Genomic DNA, 16,563 nt, shown 5'->3' with positions numbered 1-16,563 from the left:
TTCCTGCTCTTTGTTACACTTCACCCAGTTTGTCATTAGCAGACTAATGCCAGTAATAATGATCTGGAGTCTGTTCAAAGCAGAATATAACTGTTGTGACGCCAACTCCTGAGCCTGTCCTAACAGAGGAAGAGGACTCAGAAGGTGATGGGGAGGAACTGACAAGGCCTTCCTCTCCAGGACCCTCCTTTCTTGCAATGCCTCAGGTTTCATCTGAAGGCCAGGAGGAACAGCCTGGGATGTGCCAGGACGAAGGCATATCGGAGCACCAATTGATAGGGAGCGAGGATGATGAATCCTGGCTTGATCCCAGGCAGCGTCGGAGGGAGAAGCGTGCGCAACAATGGAAGAAGCATGGGAGGGCCAGAGATTGAGCTGAGTCACAGAACCATGCCCCACCAGGAATAAAAGTGGGTGGGATTGCTCTTCAGGCTTTGTGAAGGACAAAGTTAAACCCTGAAAGTTACATCGTGATCTCTGAAATTCAGCTTGGATATATTTTGGACTGAACATTGACTAAACTCTTGTCTCGTGGATAATTTGTTGCTCCTTGAACGGACTGAAGATAAGTCCTCTTCTGCTTTATGAGAGTGAAAACGGTCTTGGCAGGCAGTTTGCTGCCAAAACCTTAGTCTGCCAAGAATTCTAATCTGTTTACCTAATAAAATTGGTAAACTACCAATTGGTATTGGCAGGCGTGCTTGGTATTACATCTGCCTATGTGAGGAAGGGGGACAGAACAATAACAGAACTGCTTCTTGTTTAATTCACACATACAAACACAAATTGATTTTGCCTTTTCAAATAACTATCTTACTGACCCATATACAACTGTTGAACAATTACAATGTCCTTTATTACTAAGCAGTTCTCATATTCTCTACTGATTTATTAATGAAGTTTCACTTACATATCATTATGCTGTTTTTAGCCCATCAACTAGTCTATAAAGATTATATTAAACTCTATTTCTATCTCTTAAATTATTAGAGAGCCATTTCCCAAAAGATGAGAATTGAAGAGTTAAACCAGATTACTCCATTATCAAAATTAAATGTGGAAACTAATATTTTGTTCCAAAAGACAGTGTCTAAGTCTGTCACACTGCATGACCAAGATGAAGAAGTAAAAGTATTAAAAACTTTTCTTCATTATAAAAAAATACTGTACTTTATGCAGAGCAGTTGCTGGAATTCCTTTATGATATTTGGAAGTTTATTTATGTCAGTTTCTAGCAAGCCAATCAAGAGATGCCTTGTCACCCCTTTTTATTATTTGCAAATTTGGTAAGAATTACATGCGTAGATATTTGATCATCAAAATCATTAAAGAAAATGTTGATGAATACCCTTCTTAGAACTGGCCAGTGAAATCCATTAATGCTTCACACTAGTTTGTTGAGGAACCATAGGTTACAAGCTAATTGTGGACTGAATTAATAATTAATAGTATTGAATGAAGTTGTACTCAGAGGGATATGACATACTTTCTCCAATTAATCTTATTTTTGATCTGGTAGCAGATTATAATAGTGACATTGCAAATAGTATAGCTTAATTTCAATTTGACAGAACTACCCTTTTGGCAATACTACCTGTCTTAATCACTGTATTATTTTCAAGAAGCTTGCAAACCATTTACTTTATGATCTGCTGTAGAATCTTCTTGTATATCAATATCAAAATGAGCAATAGGAGTATGTGTGTGAGAATTGAAGTGAACCTTAACTCCTTCCAACTACGTGGATAAATATTTTACCCACAAAAGTAGCAGGCATGTTGTTTCTTTTCCTTTCCTATATTCTAAAATATAGAATATGCCCAATATTCAGTAGTTTGGGGCTTATATTTTAAGATTATTTAAATGGAATTAAAGAAAGGCAATTTTCCATTTCTCTTCATTACCAGTGCAATCTCTGTTCATTAGGACTCTACTTTTTTGAGTATCATAGACTGCAATAGAAGAATAGAAGTAACAAATAACTTTACTTCCATAAATTGCCTTCATTATTTTGTAAGATCAAAATGTCTGAATTACAAATACAAATGACTATAGTTTTTATTTCTTTAGCTGTATAATTAAGTGCTATATGAATAAATAGTTCATTTTTTAGTTTTAAGCATTTGAATTTTATATTTTAGTTATTTATTTATCTATATATTTAATTATGTATTTTATTCCAATTTCATTTTAAATTATATTTTATTCCAATTTTATTTTAAATTATTTTTTATTCCAATTCCATTTTAAATTGTTTTTATCAAATGTTAGTAATAATTTGTGTCTGGAACTCTGCACTTTGATATGGCCCAAGGGTTAATCAATACAATAAACCAACTAATTAACTAACTAACCTTTGAACTACTTGAGTTTGGAAACAGCTTGAAATAGATGTGAAAAACCAGAATCTCTGAAAATTGCATTATATTATTAGCTACATGTCTCAATAGATTTTAAAGCTATTATTACGGCAATTATACAATAAGCTATTATAAATTATTATATATTAGTCAAAGTTTATGAAAACCATTAAAAAAAATAAGGAATTTCCCCTAATTTTCCATTTTTCTCTCTCTAAATCTGAGTCAACCAAGCTATACATCAGATTAAACTTACTCTGGAATTCTTGATAAGATACCGGCAGACAAAGAAGTTATATCGTCACTGTGTAGGAAAAAGAAATGTCTTTTCTGGGCCCACTTAATTATGATCTCCAGCAAAATCAGGGTAATAAACAAGGGAGTTGCCTAAAATGAAAGGAAACAGACATAAACAAAGTAAAAACTTAAGCATATTATGTACTCTCCGCTTTTGCTTTCCAATAATGATTTAAACTTAAACATACATATTTTGGTATTACTTCCTCAATAGCAGTGATGGCTAACCTTTTTGCTGTTGCATGCCAAAAGCAGGAGCAGCACTGGGGGGGGGGGCGCATGCATGCACTCACCCATATTTCAATGCACCCCACCCCCGCATATGCACGCGCAACCCCCACACACTCCTCCTGCTTTTGCCACATGATGGCATGGTGGGCCTTGTAGGCCCATTTTTCGCTCTGCCCAGGCTCCAGAGCCTTTCTAGGAGCCTGGGTAGGGCAAAAACGGCCTTCCCCACTCCCCCAGAGGCTCTCCAGTCCATTTCCTGACTTCTGGTGGGCCCAGAAGGCCTAAAAATCAGGTGGCCAGCGTGCGCATGCATGCTGGAGCTGAGCTAGGGCAATGCTCACATGCCCACCGATATGGCTCCATGTGCCACCTGTGGCACGTGTGCCATAGGTTCACCATCACGGCTCTACAGCATTATCTGTATATCTTAATGAGTGTATTGTTGTAAACTGTACATAGTTTAGTAAGGATGCTGACAGTGCAATCCATGTACTATACGTCTCTATTCAGCCTGACCTTGAGCCAAAGACATTCTGGCCTTGATGCTCAGAAAATATGTAACATGCATCTGTATCATTCATATCTGATTTTGATTAAGGACAGAAAAACAATCTTTATATATTAAAAATCACCATGACACAGGAGGGAGGCAATTAGTGACTTTATTCAAAGTTCAGTAAAAAAACTAATCATCATCAAGGTTAGAATACTGAATATATCCCAATCAATGCCAACTGATTTTTTTTTTAATGGAGAAAAGATGCCAATTAATGCAACTTGATTTTTTCCCTATTTCAGTTACAGCGGAAATGGAGAGTGGCTGGACTCCTAACATGTCTCCTCTTCCATTCAAAACACTTGCATTCTGTGAAATTTCTGATGGCCTACTTTAGTCCTTATGATAGCTTGCCATTCTGGGAGCTTTAATTTCAGCACAGGTTGGAAAAAACTCCTTAAATAAAGCCATAACAAGTGATCACATTAATTAATGTGTTCCAGACTGCACTGAAGATGTTCTGCATTTGGGAAGTGCCATCACAGATCTATCACTGCACAAATTCACTTTTAATATATATTGTTACCACATTTAGCTAAGAATCATCAGCTAAGAAACCAAATGTTTCTTAGCTGATGGTATTGAATCATTGCAATGCATTCTGTGAGAGCACCCTTGAAAAATATTCAAAACCATTGAAAACACTGAATTTTGACTAACTTGGACTAATAACTTTTGCACTAATATTAATAAAGAATTAACATGTTTTGAAGTAAATGACAAAAAGGCACATTGTCTCCTATCAACCAGTGCAGTACTTTAATTATCAGTGATAATCCTTCTTTGCATTCTATCTATACTTATAGATATAACATCAGATTCCATCTTTAGGAGGAGAAATGGAACATATCCTGAAAGGCAGAACTGGATTTCTACATTGTTCTAAGGCATGATTTGGCTTAGAAATAATAAATATATGTGACATAGGAAAACATAAAACACAATTAAGAAATCTGGGCAAAGTTCACATACCATCAAGTCAGAGGTATAAAAATTCACATAATGTCCCAGAGTTATTTATTGTATTTGCTTGGGATACATCTCTTCTTTCATTCAGAAGAAACAACAGCTCACTTTTGTACTGCTGCCAGGAACATAACATTTGTTTCTTTTTCATATTTTAAAATTGTCCATCCCTCAAGGATACCCTCTCTAAGCGGTTTACAGAGTCAGCATATTGCCCCCAATAATCTGCCTCCTCATTTTACCGACCTCGGAAGAATGGAAGGCTGAGTCAACCTTGAGCCTAATGAGAACTGAACTGCCAAACTGCTGGCAGCCAGCAGTCCGCAGAATTAGCCTGCAGTATTGCATTCTAACCACTGCACCACCACAGCTCCTATAGAATGTAAGACATCATACACAGAATCACTCCTCCATTTTTTCCCAAAATACTCTTAAGGAAAAGTTGGGCTAAGAGATAGTGACTGGGCCAAAATATACAAATGCTTCTCCCAATTTATTTATGTTGTGATTCAAAAAGCTAAGCAAAAAAGTTCACTAATCTAAGAAATATATAAAACTAGAAAAATAATATGCTCCTTCTAACTAAAGGAGGAGTAAAAATAGGGAGGCTATGTCTACCCAGCTATATACTCATATAGTTCAAGCCAGGTTCAGAATATAGCATACTTTGGACTAGTTGCCATCTCTTAACCGGAGAGATGTCTTGATCTTTTCCAAATGTATTGCATTACTCTATAGCCTCCATCAACCTGAAGACAATGGGAGTTACACCTCAAAAAGTAAGTCTCCTTTCAGTTCAGCTTGATTGTTGGTGACTTCATTAAACATCTTCATATAGTTTTCTTAACACCAATAAGATAAGGTTTTTCCTGGAATATTATTTTTTAAATAATAGTTTAGCCACGAACCGAGCCTTCCTGAGTTCTGAATCTTCTGCCATTCAAACGCAGCTTCTTTGGGAATCAGCGAATGTTGGCTTAAGATTACTACCTAACTTCAAGATTCACAAAAGACAGCGTTTTCTTCCAAGCGATTAGGTGATTTCATAAACAACTCCCTCCACTCGCGGAGGCGGGAGAGTTCTGATGGGCGGAAAAAAATATGGAAAAAAAATTCAGGAGGAACTTTTCCTTCCATGCTGAGGGTTCAAAAGTGACTTTTCAAGGTCCCGTTTTCACCCACACATTCGGAAACGGTCTGCGTTCTCCAAGCGCAGCAGCCTACGCAAGTGTAGCAGTTTGTTGCAGAGAAAAGAGGGGGTAACATTTAGGAAGGTGGGATTAGGAGCTCTCACCTTGTCGACGTAATCGGGAACTTCCTTGACGCTGCGGAAGGAGCTCTCGCTGGGACCAAGAACGTAAAACATGGCGCGGAACTCCTGAAAAATAGAGACAGCCTGTATAGGGGTCTCGGCGGTAGCTGCCATGCTTGCGGGCCTAAAAGATTTGCACCTCGGCTTCCAGAAAGTGGCACCTCCTCTTTGAGCGAACTAGAATGAGAAAGACAATCCTATGTGGATACGGAGATATTTTAGCTCTGTCAACTGGAAGAAAGTTCAATTCACAGGCTAGAAAACAAGTTTCGGAATGCGATTAGTTTCGCAGAGGCGGCGTGTTATCATCACATGTCATAGGGAGAATTAGATTCTTGGCATCTTACTGCACGAGGAAAACTTTGGGCATAAGATCAAAGAGATAAAATTAAGTGAATGGTGGTTTACGGTCTAGAATGAATGTTGCCGGTTTGTGATTTAATTTAAGAGTCATTTTAAACTGCACAAGGGAAGTATTTTAATATTTTTGTAATTTTGTGCATTGATTTGAAGGTGTTATTTTTAAAAATATGCTTTGCACCACTGAACTTCTTTAAGTAATAATTAACTAGTGGGAGTCTATTAGAAGGTATCTTCTGTAAACAGCACCTGAAAACACAGCTAACATTACTGTATGGAAATTAAGACTGTCATATAAAAATTTAAGGTTTCCCATTTCTCCAACATCATCCATTTTGAAGGTTTGAGATGGAGTCCCTCTTAAAAATGACATAGACTAGTGTCACAGAATGTGGCTGTAGTAATTCCCTAATGCCACATCCTTCCAAAATGATATTGGCCTGTAATTTTCCTACCCATTATTTCTGGTGAAAGGAACATCTCACTGTGTTTCAGTAAATGACTGAGAAATTTCTCTGTATTTGTACATTTACCATATGATCAAAGTTTGGTGTTCTATTATTGTGATCTCAAATATGGAATTTGCTACAGAAGAGAAATCACAATGAATGAAATCTAGACACTAAGTGCAATGCTAAATGAAACATGCTCATGATTGGAATTCTTCTTTAAGCTTCCTTCCATTTTCTTGTTGGATTTCCTTTATGTGTTTTTTTTTTTCTTTGCTTATTGAGGTCAATGACCCAATATTGGGTATATATAGATAAACTCCAAATCTTAACATTGCTGTTGGGATTATGTTATAGCCTATTGTTTTTATTTCCTTGAATAAAAACTATTAATCTATTTTATAGTGTAAATGCTGAGGCTGGGTTGAATGGAAATCGTATCTATTTGGGTAGTCTTGGAAAATTAGTTATATTGTCACTTTTCCTTAAAAAAGCTCCTTTACTTACTACTCAAACTAGGATATTGGCAGTTATTTTTCTCCCAATAAATCTCTATATTTGTATATACAACTATCATTCACTAAAATTTGTGGGTAATCATAGAAAGCAGTGTTTCCAGCAGTGAAATCCGCTGGATCTATCTGGCTTGCGCGAACCAGTAGCGCCGGCAGCGGGAGCTCCACCCACCCACCAAGACATCATTATGTCCTCTTTGACCCTCTGCACATGCTCCCGCGCGCTCCCATTTCTGAACTGGCAACAAAGGTAAGTGGATTTCACAGCTGAGTGTTCCATATGAATGTTAACATTTCTTAAGATTCTTTGTGTTACAATTTAAAAATAAAGAAACAGATCTCAAAGGCTGGGATTCCCTTATTGACTAAAAGATTATGTCAGTATTCAAGGAAATTAAATTCTTAGAGGATATTAAGGAGCTTTGGTGGCGCAGCAGACTAAACTGCTGCTGTTAAAGTAGCACTTAGCTGCCAGCTGCCTGGAATTACTGCGAGTTCAATTCTCACCAGGCTCAAGGTTGACTCAGCCTTCCATCCTTTTGAGGTAGTTAAAATGAGGACCCGGTTTGTGGGGGCAATAAGCTGACATTGTATAAAATAGAATACCACTTGGGGGGCCCCAAAAAGCCCTACTAAGCAGGTATATACAAAAGTATGAAGGCTATTGCTTAATGCATTGTAAGCCACCCTGAGTCTCCGGAGAAGGGCAGCATATAAATCGAACTAATAAATAAATAATAAATAAATAAACTGATCCAATGTGATCAGCAGCTCATGTTTTTGTTTTCTCTGAAGAACTCCACCCACTCTATAACAGAAAATACCCAGAGGCTTCCTCCTTGAGTCCGTTCAGAATACTGCATCAACATTAAATAAGATTGGATAGGGTTACAATGGGTTGGGCAATACCATTTGCCTTGGCAGTAATTCACTGTAAAGTGAAATTGCATCCAGATATGAGCTGGAAGTAATCTGTAGGAACAAGAATTTAAGCTATATTAAATATAGAAAATAGCTTTACATAATAAGAAAGTTAGATCTTTAAAAATGTATCATATTTTAGTTTAGATCTCCACTTATGTGAGCACTGTAGCAATACTGCAAATTATTTCTATCTGTTGTTCATATGATAAGATTCTGTGTGTTCATTATTGCCTATGCCCTAATCTGGTGCAATAACACAATACATGTAATTGCAAAAGAGTTACAAGTTCATCATTACATAATCATAAAGTTGTATATGTGCATTGCTTAACAGATTTCATAACCCAGTACCTAATTCTGTTCCTTTAATCTGCACATGATTAATACTGTAGCCAACAAAATGCAGATAGCAGATGACCTATTTTGCCACCTAAATAAATGATTAATCCTCATAAACAAGAACTGAAAATGTCTAAATTACCATCCCTACAGTTAGGTATGCATAGTTTTGTGGAGAAAACTTTGTGCTAATTAATTTAAATAATTTAAATAAGCTACATACATTTTCCTTTCAATCTGTTAGCACAAATATAAAATTGGTAGGATTTGTATCTGACCATCTATTTACTGAGAAGATCTGTGTTTTCATTATGGTACAAATATTAAGCAATAAAAAATCTAGTAACAGTAGTCAAAAAATATCTATAATAAACTAAAATCCTGTAATGTAAAAAAAATGCAGAAATCAAATTTCTATCAGAACACATGTAAACATTCATGCATGATGGGAAAATTACAGGCAGAAAAGAATTTTTTCATCCTCAGAAAAGATGATTTGAACTTGCACTAATAACGAGTGTTCTTCACTAATATCAACTAGCCATTCAGGTGAGATTATATATTATATTTAGCCATGGCTGCACATCTGGTTTGATAGGAATTACTATTGGGGTCTCCCATTGGGAGTGGTCAGTAGGTTCTAACACCCCTTGGCTGATAAGCTTGTCTAATTCTGCGTCCACCTTTGGGCGCAAGGCAAATGGGACACGCCGGGACTTGAGCCTAATAGAGGCTACCTGAGGGTCTAGATTTAGGGAGATCAGGGACCCAACATATTTATCCAGGGATTCATTGAACACATCAGCAAACCCGGTGTAAAGTGCGTCAACATCTGCCACGGCTGTGGAATGGATCCCAGTAATACCCAACCCGAGAGAGCCAAACCAATCCAACCCTAAAAGACTGGGGAGGGCTCTGTCTACGACTATCAAGGGAAGGCGGCCAGTGAACCCATCCTTCTCTACTAAAAATCAGCCATGCCTAACAATGGGAATGTGATTCCCCTGATAATCTCTAAGCTGAATGGGGCAAGGCAGTAGGCTGCTTTTCCGCAGGTTGGGCAGCAGTTTTTTCATGGTGGACCTGAAAACGATCGACTTAGACGATCCAGTGTCCACCTCCATCTGGCTGGTTGCACCTTCAATCTTGACATTCATAAGGAGCTTGGCGGACTGGGCTGGACTTCTGGGATGTGTGGTCACTTTAGTGACCCGGCGGCCGCGGGTAATGGCAAAACAATCTTCGTTAATTGGAGTTGATCCGCCAACAGCACGCTTATACTTTCGGCCGGTAGTAGACTGATTTCCCAAGCGGCAGACCCATGTGATATGTCCTTGCTTCCCACAACGGCGGCAGGCGGCCATGCGGAAACGACAAGTGGAGCGGGAGTGATCATCTCCACTGAGGCACAATGCCGGTGGATTCTTTTTTCTGGTCAGGCCTTTTGGACGGGTGGCGGATGCCCGGAGGCGGCTGACATCTGCCTCATCATCTGTGGCCTCATCGGAATTTACTTCCTGGAAATGAACGGCTTCAGGCTGACTAATTTGGGTTTGAAAGCGGCGTATGTCCCCAGTAGATTTATTGGACATCTCCGCCGCCTAGGCTTCTTCCACAGCTGTTTGGAGGTCTAAGCTCTTCTTTGCCAAGAGCTTTTTTGTAAATCGATATCACGCACCCCACAAACTAATTGTTCCAGCAAGGCATCCTCTAACTCCCTGAATTAGCAGTCAAGAGCAGCAGTCCTGAGGCGAGCCACATATCGGTTAATTGGCTCTCCCTCCTCTTGTAGTATCTGCCTTAATTTGAAACAGCGGGCTATGTGGGATGGAACTGGAGAATAGTGGCCCCTTAACTTTTCCTTCAGGACATCCCAAGGAATTGTGTGGCCTGGCTGGGGTACTACTAAAGCTCGGGCTGTCGCAAAGACCTCAGGACCACAAGTGTTTAAGAAATGTGCCCGTTTACGGCTGCTAGACAAATCAGTAAAGTCATTTGCCTCCAAAAAACATTCAAACCTCTCTTCGTAGGCATCCCAGGTTTCGGCAGCAGCATTAAACGGGGCGAACATGGGCGGAGCCATTTGTATAGTGCTCTTAAACTGGTTGTTAAAATTGGTTTTCCAGCAAGCTCCCTCAACGAATCGGCCCTTCCTCAGGACTCCAATAACCATGCGCCTCAATATCCCACCTTTGTCGCCAGTATTAAATTTGCGAGGGTGGTAATTACTGAGGCAACACGGGTGGCAAAGAACATCATTTATTGAGTAACAAACATAACCCAGTAAGAACAACAACAGAAGAAAATGCCTGACAGCTCTTATATAGCTGTTCTCAGAATCGCTCTAACCAATCAGGAACTGCAGAAACTCCCACTTAAACAAAAGGAATAATGTAACCAATTAGGACGAAGCGGCTCCGTTGTCAGGGCAACGTGCCAATGCAACAGTATTCAAATTCAGATGAGTGGGGTTTAGATTCTCTTCATATCTCACAGCTTCATAGCCTATTTGTATTTTATGCTAAGCCATAGTTTGCTTAGCCACAGTTTATAGAAGAAACCACATTTGGCTGCAGGCTGCAGGCACCAATATACTTAACGGAAATAGAATGAACTACTTTATGCTTTAGTGAGATGTATTCAACCGCAAGAGGTAGCCAGCCGCAAAAGGTGTAAGATCTTAGCACTTAGTCTCATTTCATTTCTATCCTGTTTCAAGCAAATGCCTTAACAGACACAATGTGCAGGAAAGAATAATAAGAATTCCCCAGGATGGAAGTTCGGACTGCAATTCAGTTATAAAAATGCTTTGGATTACAGCCCTTTCAAGTATGGAAAACACATAATTCTTTCCTCTGTCATTCCTTCAGTAAGTAACAGGCTTCCACACAGTGGCTGTTTCCAAATCCATTGAGAAGAATATTACATAGTTAGAAAGGAAAAATCATAACTTTGGAATTTACCAAATTACATTTATTGGGAGGAATCCTTCCAAGCAGCAGAGTGTTTTGACAGCAACTGTGGTCAAAATGTGGATGGATTTTTTTGAGTGTGTTTTTATTTACTAATTTGAAAAAGTCTGAATATATGGGATTTTATTCAAGGCATATTGATGACATTGGCAGACTTTAATAAATATGTAGCATATTACTCTATTTTAAAGGATGACGTACAAAGTTGAAACATATGCCATGACTGTGATAGGTAATCCATGTTATAAAAAACATTTGGTTAATTGATGATTTATGCATAAGGTCTTTAGGTTGATTCACATTCCTAAATAAAATAATTTTATAAAAATCATGAAGTAAATTGTTATGTGCCATTTATAAAAAGACATACAAGTCCTCCTTTGTTTTAAACCACTCCTTCAGATGTCAACAGAACAACCTGGCTCACATCTTGTGGTAAATCTTGTGGTAAATCCATGCAGCATACTAAGTCAAAATATAATTATGACTTAGCACAATATGGTTGCTGTAAGTGAATTGTGATTTAAAACAAAAGTGAGGAATGGCTTGTCCTTCTATATATTGCAATGTCTGAAGCAATTTATAGAAAAATTAGAGAAGGAACTGAAACAAGTTTTTGATCTTCTGCTTCTCAAAAATGTTCTCTATCTTAAGCTGCTTTTATATACACTGAATTAAAAATACAGGTGCTCTAATGGTTAGGAAGAATTACCCACTTTACCTGTCCTTCAGGCAGATAGAATGAAGTAATACTGTAAAATAATTGTTTCTCATATTTCTAAACTGCCTATCTCCCTCAGATCAGGATTCTCACATTGTTTTTTCACTGCCATTAAGGAAGAGAAAATCTTTTTCAGAACAAACGGACTGGGGAAGTGATTAAACTTGATTTTGAAAAAGATTTGAAGGTGCCAGAGAAAGCTGTTCTATATATACAGAATGGAAAACAAGAATCTTCAAGATCAGCATCCACTAAAAAGGTAGGAAGAAGATTCAGTGTGGAGACTAATATGAAGATCAGGATTCTTTTATGTTCTTAAAGCTTAAGTTTTTTTCTGAAGATGCTCTATAGTAAATGTACTTAACTTACACCCTGTTTGGAAATGTGGAAAGGGTGATAATCTAATTTTACCTAGCAGCAGCCTCATATTGCTTTATAACTATGCGGGAGACCATCTGAAAAACCCAGGCAAAATGCTAGATTTCCAAAAAGGTTATGACAAATCACTTTCATTTGGTTGCCAAGAATTTCATGTGGTCATCAGACTCAAGTTCAGTTCAAGATAATTTTATATTTTTATCTGCAGGCTATAAATGCTGATCATCCACCACAGGCTTTCTTTTATGATTGCCACTGCATTTTTTAGTGCCTGCCTACCAGTAGGTGCTGGTATTATAACTGGGTTAAAAGCAATATTGCTTCTGGCTACAGTATGCTGGAATTTGGGTGCATTTGGTGAGGGTGAACAAACATTTGGTGAAGAAAAGCAAAACAAAACATTTTGTTCTTCTTCACCAAATGTTTGTTTACCCTCACCAAATGCACCCAAATTCCAACATACTGTAGCCAGAAGCAATATTTCTTTTAACCCAGTTGTAAAATGTTTATTCTTCTTCCTCAAGAAAAAAATGGTCCAGTTGCCTTTAAAAAAAAAAAAAAAGCACTTTTGAAACAACAAGGACTGGATGACTGAGAATCTTCACAGACATTTGGTACGGGAGACTTTTACAGAAAACATCTCAGGATCTCTGCAAACCATCCCCCCCCTTTTTTTTCATACAAAGAAAACCAGTTTCAAATTGCCAGTTCTGAAATACAGTCTTTGCTGCCTGCTACTGTACATCTAGCAGGCAGGAATTAGAGGCATTAAATTCTACACATTAGAAGCAAATCTTATCTACATTCGAAACTGCAATAAATGCAGGAGGCAGACTTGTTGCTCTGTACAACTCGTAAGATTTTATACTAACTTTGAAGTCTAATAATTGAGGCCCATTGTGGGACCATGCACCCCAGCTGTCATAAATCATTTTTCCAGGTGCTCCACAGGTATGTAAGTTGCTAAGAGCCTGATGTCAGTTTTGAAAAGAAAGCCAAATTTCTTTTCCCTCCCTTCACTCATCAAAGGGACTTTTGCCAAAAGATGAATATGTTCAGGTGTAGAATGGCATGGTTCCTCTAAATTTGCCCAAACCCCATTATTTGCAATAATAATACTGCTGATTTCAGCAATGGCTGGTTTAGAATTTTAGGAAATGAATACAGTCTTTGATACATCTTTTTTTCTGCAAAGTCTGTCTTCATAAATATCAATGAAGAATATGAGACTATTTCTCAAATATGGTACATAAATATGGTCAGACACCCTAGAACATGAGTGTCAAACTTGTGGCATCACATTGCTGTCACAAATGACATTTTGTTACTTTTTCCCCTTCGTGGAACTGAGGTGGGTGTGGCCTGTGCATGACCCATCTGGCCCGTGCGCTGCCAGTTTGACACCCCTGTTTTAGCAGAAGAATAAGTATTGCCCCTACCATAATTTCCTCAGAATAAAGGTGATATAGATGATATAGAAGGTTTTTCCAAAAATCAAATGCTTAGATCTTATGGATGTTTTATTTTGTAAATATAACCAAGAATATTACAAAAAAATAGTTTGCACATTTATAGTGTACAATACACATTTATTGTGTGGTGTATTACATCTATTACCTTTTCCACAAATAAACTCTACAGCCAATATTTCATGTGAAATTACTGCTTTAGGTAAGCTAATTGCTCCAAGTGGTCAGTATGTGTCTATATTTGGACTTTTTAATCTTAATCTTCTGAGCATCAATGATATTATATAATCCAATTGGGAGAAAGAGGTCAGGAAATGTCAGAAATAAACTGGCATGGAGATAAGTGAAAAAGCTAGGTAGCATCATTATATGTTGATTTGAGGATTCAAAAGCTGACATTTTTTTGCTTGAGTTTATATTGATCTAATATCCTGGACAAGAAGAACATGTCTGTTGGAGGTGCAGTGAAAGAAAGAGGCAGAAGAAAGACTAAAAAAAACTACGGCCTGATAATATATGGCTTTTAAAGGTTTTAGTGGAGAATACAAATTCTCCACTTTTTTTAAGGGGGGATCACCATTAGCAAAGGCTGTAGCATAGGTGTTTTTTTTTAACAGTTATTTGTGTGTGCTGCTGAATCAACAACCATGTTGATCTCTTGTGGAATCGGTTTGCAAATTCAACAATGTCCACAACCTGTAATAATTCTGTGATATTGTGGCCGGACTCTAGTAATATTTTTCCTTTAAAAATAAATAAGGGAAGTAAATACTACAAACTTTTTTGTTCCTGTTTCTTGCAGAAAAGAATAGAACCCTCTTCACAGAAAAGTATTTGGCACAGTTGCAAATGTTTTGCCCAAAGTTCATCTTAGTTTCTTATCATTCTTGTTCTGTTGATTGAGTTCCTTAAACTGTTTACATCTGTGACCAATTTCATTTATGAATCCAAAAGCCTTAATTGCAGTGGTTTAAAAAAAAACCTTGACCATAGGCAGAACATAGTCTTTTGTTTTTTCCAAAACCTTTCTATCTGTGAAGTCATTAAGAATGGTAGAACTCTATGACAAAATATCCTGTATAAACACAATAATCCACTCCAATTTTCTGGATTTGCCAGTTGGTTTATTTTGATATTATGTTTATTACCTTAATTATATGTTAATATAAATGACAGCACATAAATTTCAGAATGCATAAAGGTCTACTGTACTATAAGACTAACTTATACACAAGGCAGGCACATGCTTTTCATATTAATATTTAGGTTTTATTGTAGATTCAATCAAAGTAGTTTTAAAATAGATTGACTTCATTTTGTTGTAACAAAAGAATACATTGTTCAGGTAATAAATAATTATTTTAGTGAGTTGGTGAGAGTTATGATTAAAGTAGAGACTTAAAGTTGCCAGTTTGTGATTAAGATATATTGTGTTTTAACTTACAAATATTTCCAACCCATCACAATTTTGCTGATAGAACTGATTTGTGAATGTAATGGAAACAGCCATCTTAGTTTCTCAGCATTTTTCTAAGTGTTTTCTTTCAACAGTTATACGCAAAAATTAATCACATTAATAGAAGCAGTAGTACAGGAGTAAACAGAAGTCTCAAAGTGACTATATAGAGCTAAAATTTGGAGTTTCCTCTTATGTGAATTGCTGTTTATGGTCGGAAAATACTTTTTTTGTTATACCCAATATAATTTACAAGTAATAATGTTATTTTAGGCTTATATTTCATTTTAATAGGATGTTTGCCCCCATTTTAGCTAGGTAAATTTCATCATATTTGTTTTATTATTTTATTATATTTCTTTATAAGTAGCTCAACATTCTTTAAAATTTCTTCCTACTACTACTTTCCCCACCACAAGAATCCTATGAGGTGGGGTGGGCTGACTGAAAATGACTGCCTGAAAGTCATCCAGCTGGTTTACATGTCTAAGGCGGTACTAGAACTCCTAGTCTGGTTTCTAGTCTGGTGTCTTAACCAAGAAAGTAAAGTGGCTGTCTTGCCTTGCTCTCTTTTTTGCATTTATCAGATAAAACAGAACAAAGAGGAAAAAGACAACAATAATAGAAAAAGAAAAGGAAGAAAAAAGTTAAAATAATACAAAATGTATGTGTGTGTGTAATTTTCATGTGTGTGTGTATTTTACTAGATATAATCTACAGTATGTTTCACAAGATACTGTAGATTCCAATATAGGGTTTAAATATTTAATTGTGTTGAACTATAATCTGTACATGAAAGCTACTTTAGTGTAGTGATTAAGGGATCAGGCTAGAGACCAGGATTTCTGGTCTTACCTTAAGCACATATCAAACTTGGACAAATCACTCTCTCAGCCCTAGAATGGAGGCAATAGCAAACTGTTTCTGAAAAACCTTGCCTATAAAACAGCAAAGACTTGCCCAGTCAGCCATCCAGAATCAGACATAATTGTATGGAAGAAAAATAAAAGCTGTAAGTAACATGTTTATAAACTACAAGGACATCAGATCTTCAATCTGCTGAGAAGGTTGGGATCATCAATGTATCTTTCCAGTGTTAAAGTACTGGAGATGCTCTGTGTGTTTTAAGAACATTAGGAGCAATCCTGTAACATGCTTTCTGTATGTCAAGGAAGGGAGGGGGAAGCTTTTCAATACAGAGTAACCATTGATATTATCCAGATGTATGTAGACTATAACTAGAAAAAAACAAAATAAA

At 37.1% G+C, this 16,563-nt stretch overlaps 1 protein-coding gene and 1 long non-coding RNA gene across 5 annotated transcripts in view; one reads left to right on the top strand and one right to left on the bottom strand.

The window, feature by feature from the left end:
* Positions 1 to 5,836, bottom strand: part of AGMO (alkylglycerol monooxygenase) — a 164,820-nt gene extending 158,984 nt beyond the window's left edge. The window contains exons 1-2 of one of the 2 annotated variants that reach the window (XM_034402016.3): positions 5,705 to 5,836; positions 2,617 to 2,747 (exon numbers count right to left, since the gene is read on the bottom strand). In XM_034402016.3, coding sequence (XP_034257907.1) covers positions 2,617 to 2,747; positions 5,705 to 5,836 — 263 coding nt within the window. Of the gene's footprint in view, positions 1 to 2,616; positions 2,748 to 4,416; positions 5,325 to 5,704 lie in introns of those variants that run through there. The other variant, XM_087892717.1, reaches the window with a different exon arrangement.
* A 61-nt stretch (positions 5,837 to 5,897) lies between these two features.
* The window catches only part of LOC148114337 (uncharacterized), a 133,781-nt gene continuing 123,115 nt past the window's right edge, over positions 5,898 to 16,563 (top strand). For 2 of the 3 annotated variants that reach the window (XR_015734033.1, XR_015734035.1), the window contains exons 1-2: positions 5,898 to 11,178; positions 12,139 to 12,261. This is a non-coding gene — a long non-coding RNA (uncharacterized LOC148114337). Of the gene's footprint in view, positions 11,179 to 12,138; positions 12,262 to 15,892; positions 15,992 to 16,563 lie in introns of those variants that run through there. The other variant, XR_015734034.1, reaches the window with a different exon arrangement.

This window comes from Pantherophis guttatus, chromosome 4, assembly GCF_059756535.1.
Source record: "Pantherophis guttatus breed Tessera chromosome 4, ASM5975653v1, whole genome shotgun sequence".
NCBI lineage: Eukaryota > Metazoa > Chordata > Lepidosauria > Squamata > Colubridae > Pantherophis > Pantherophis guttatus.
This window is presented reverse-complemented; position numbering and strand designations above follow the sequence as displayed.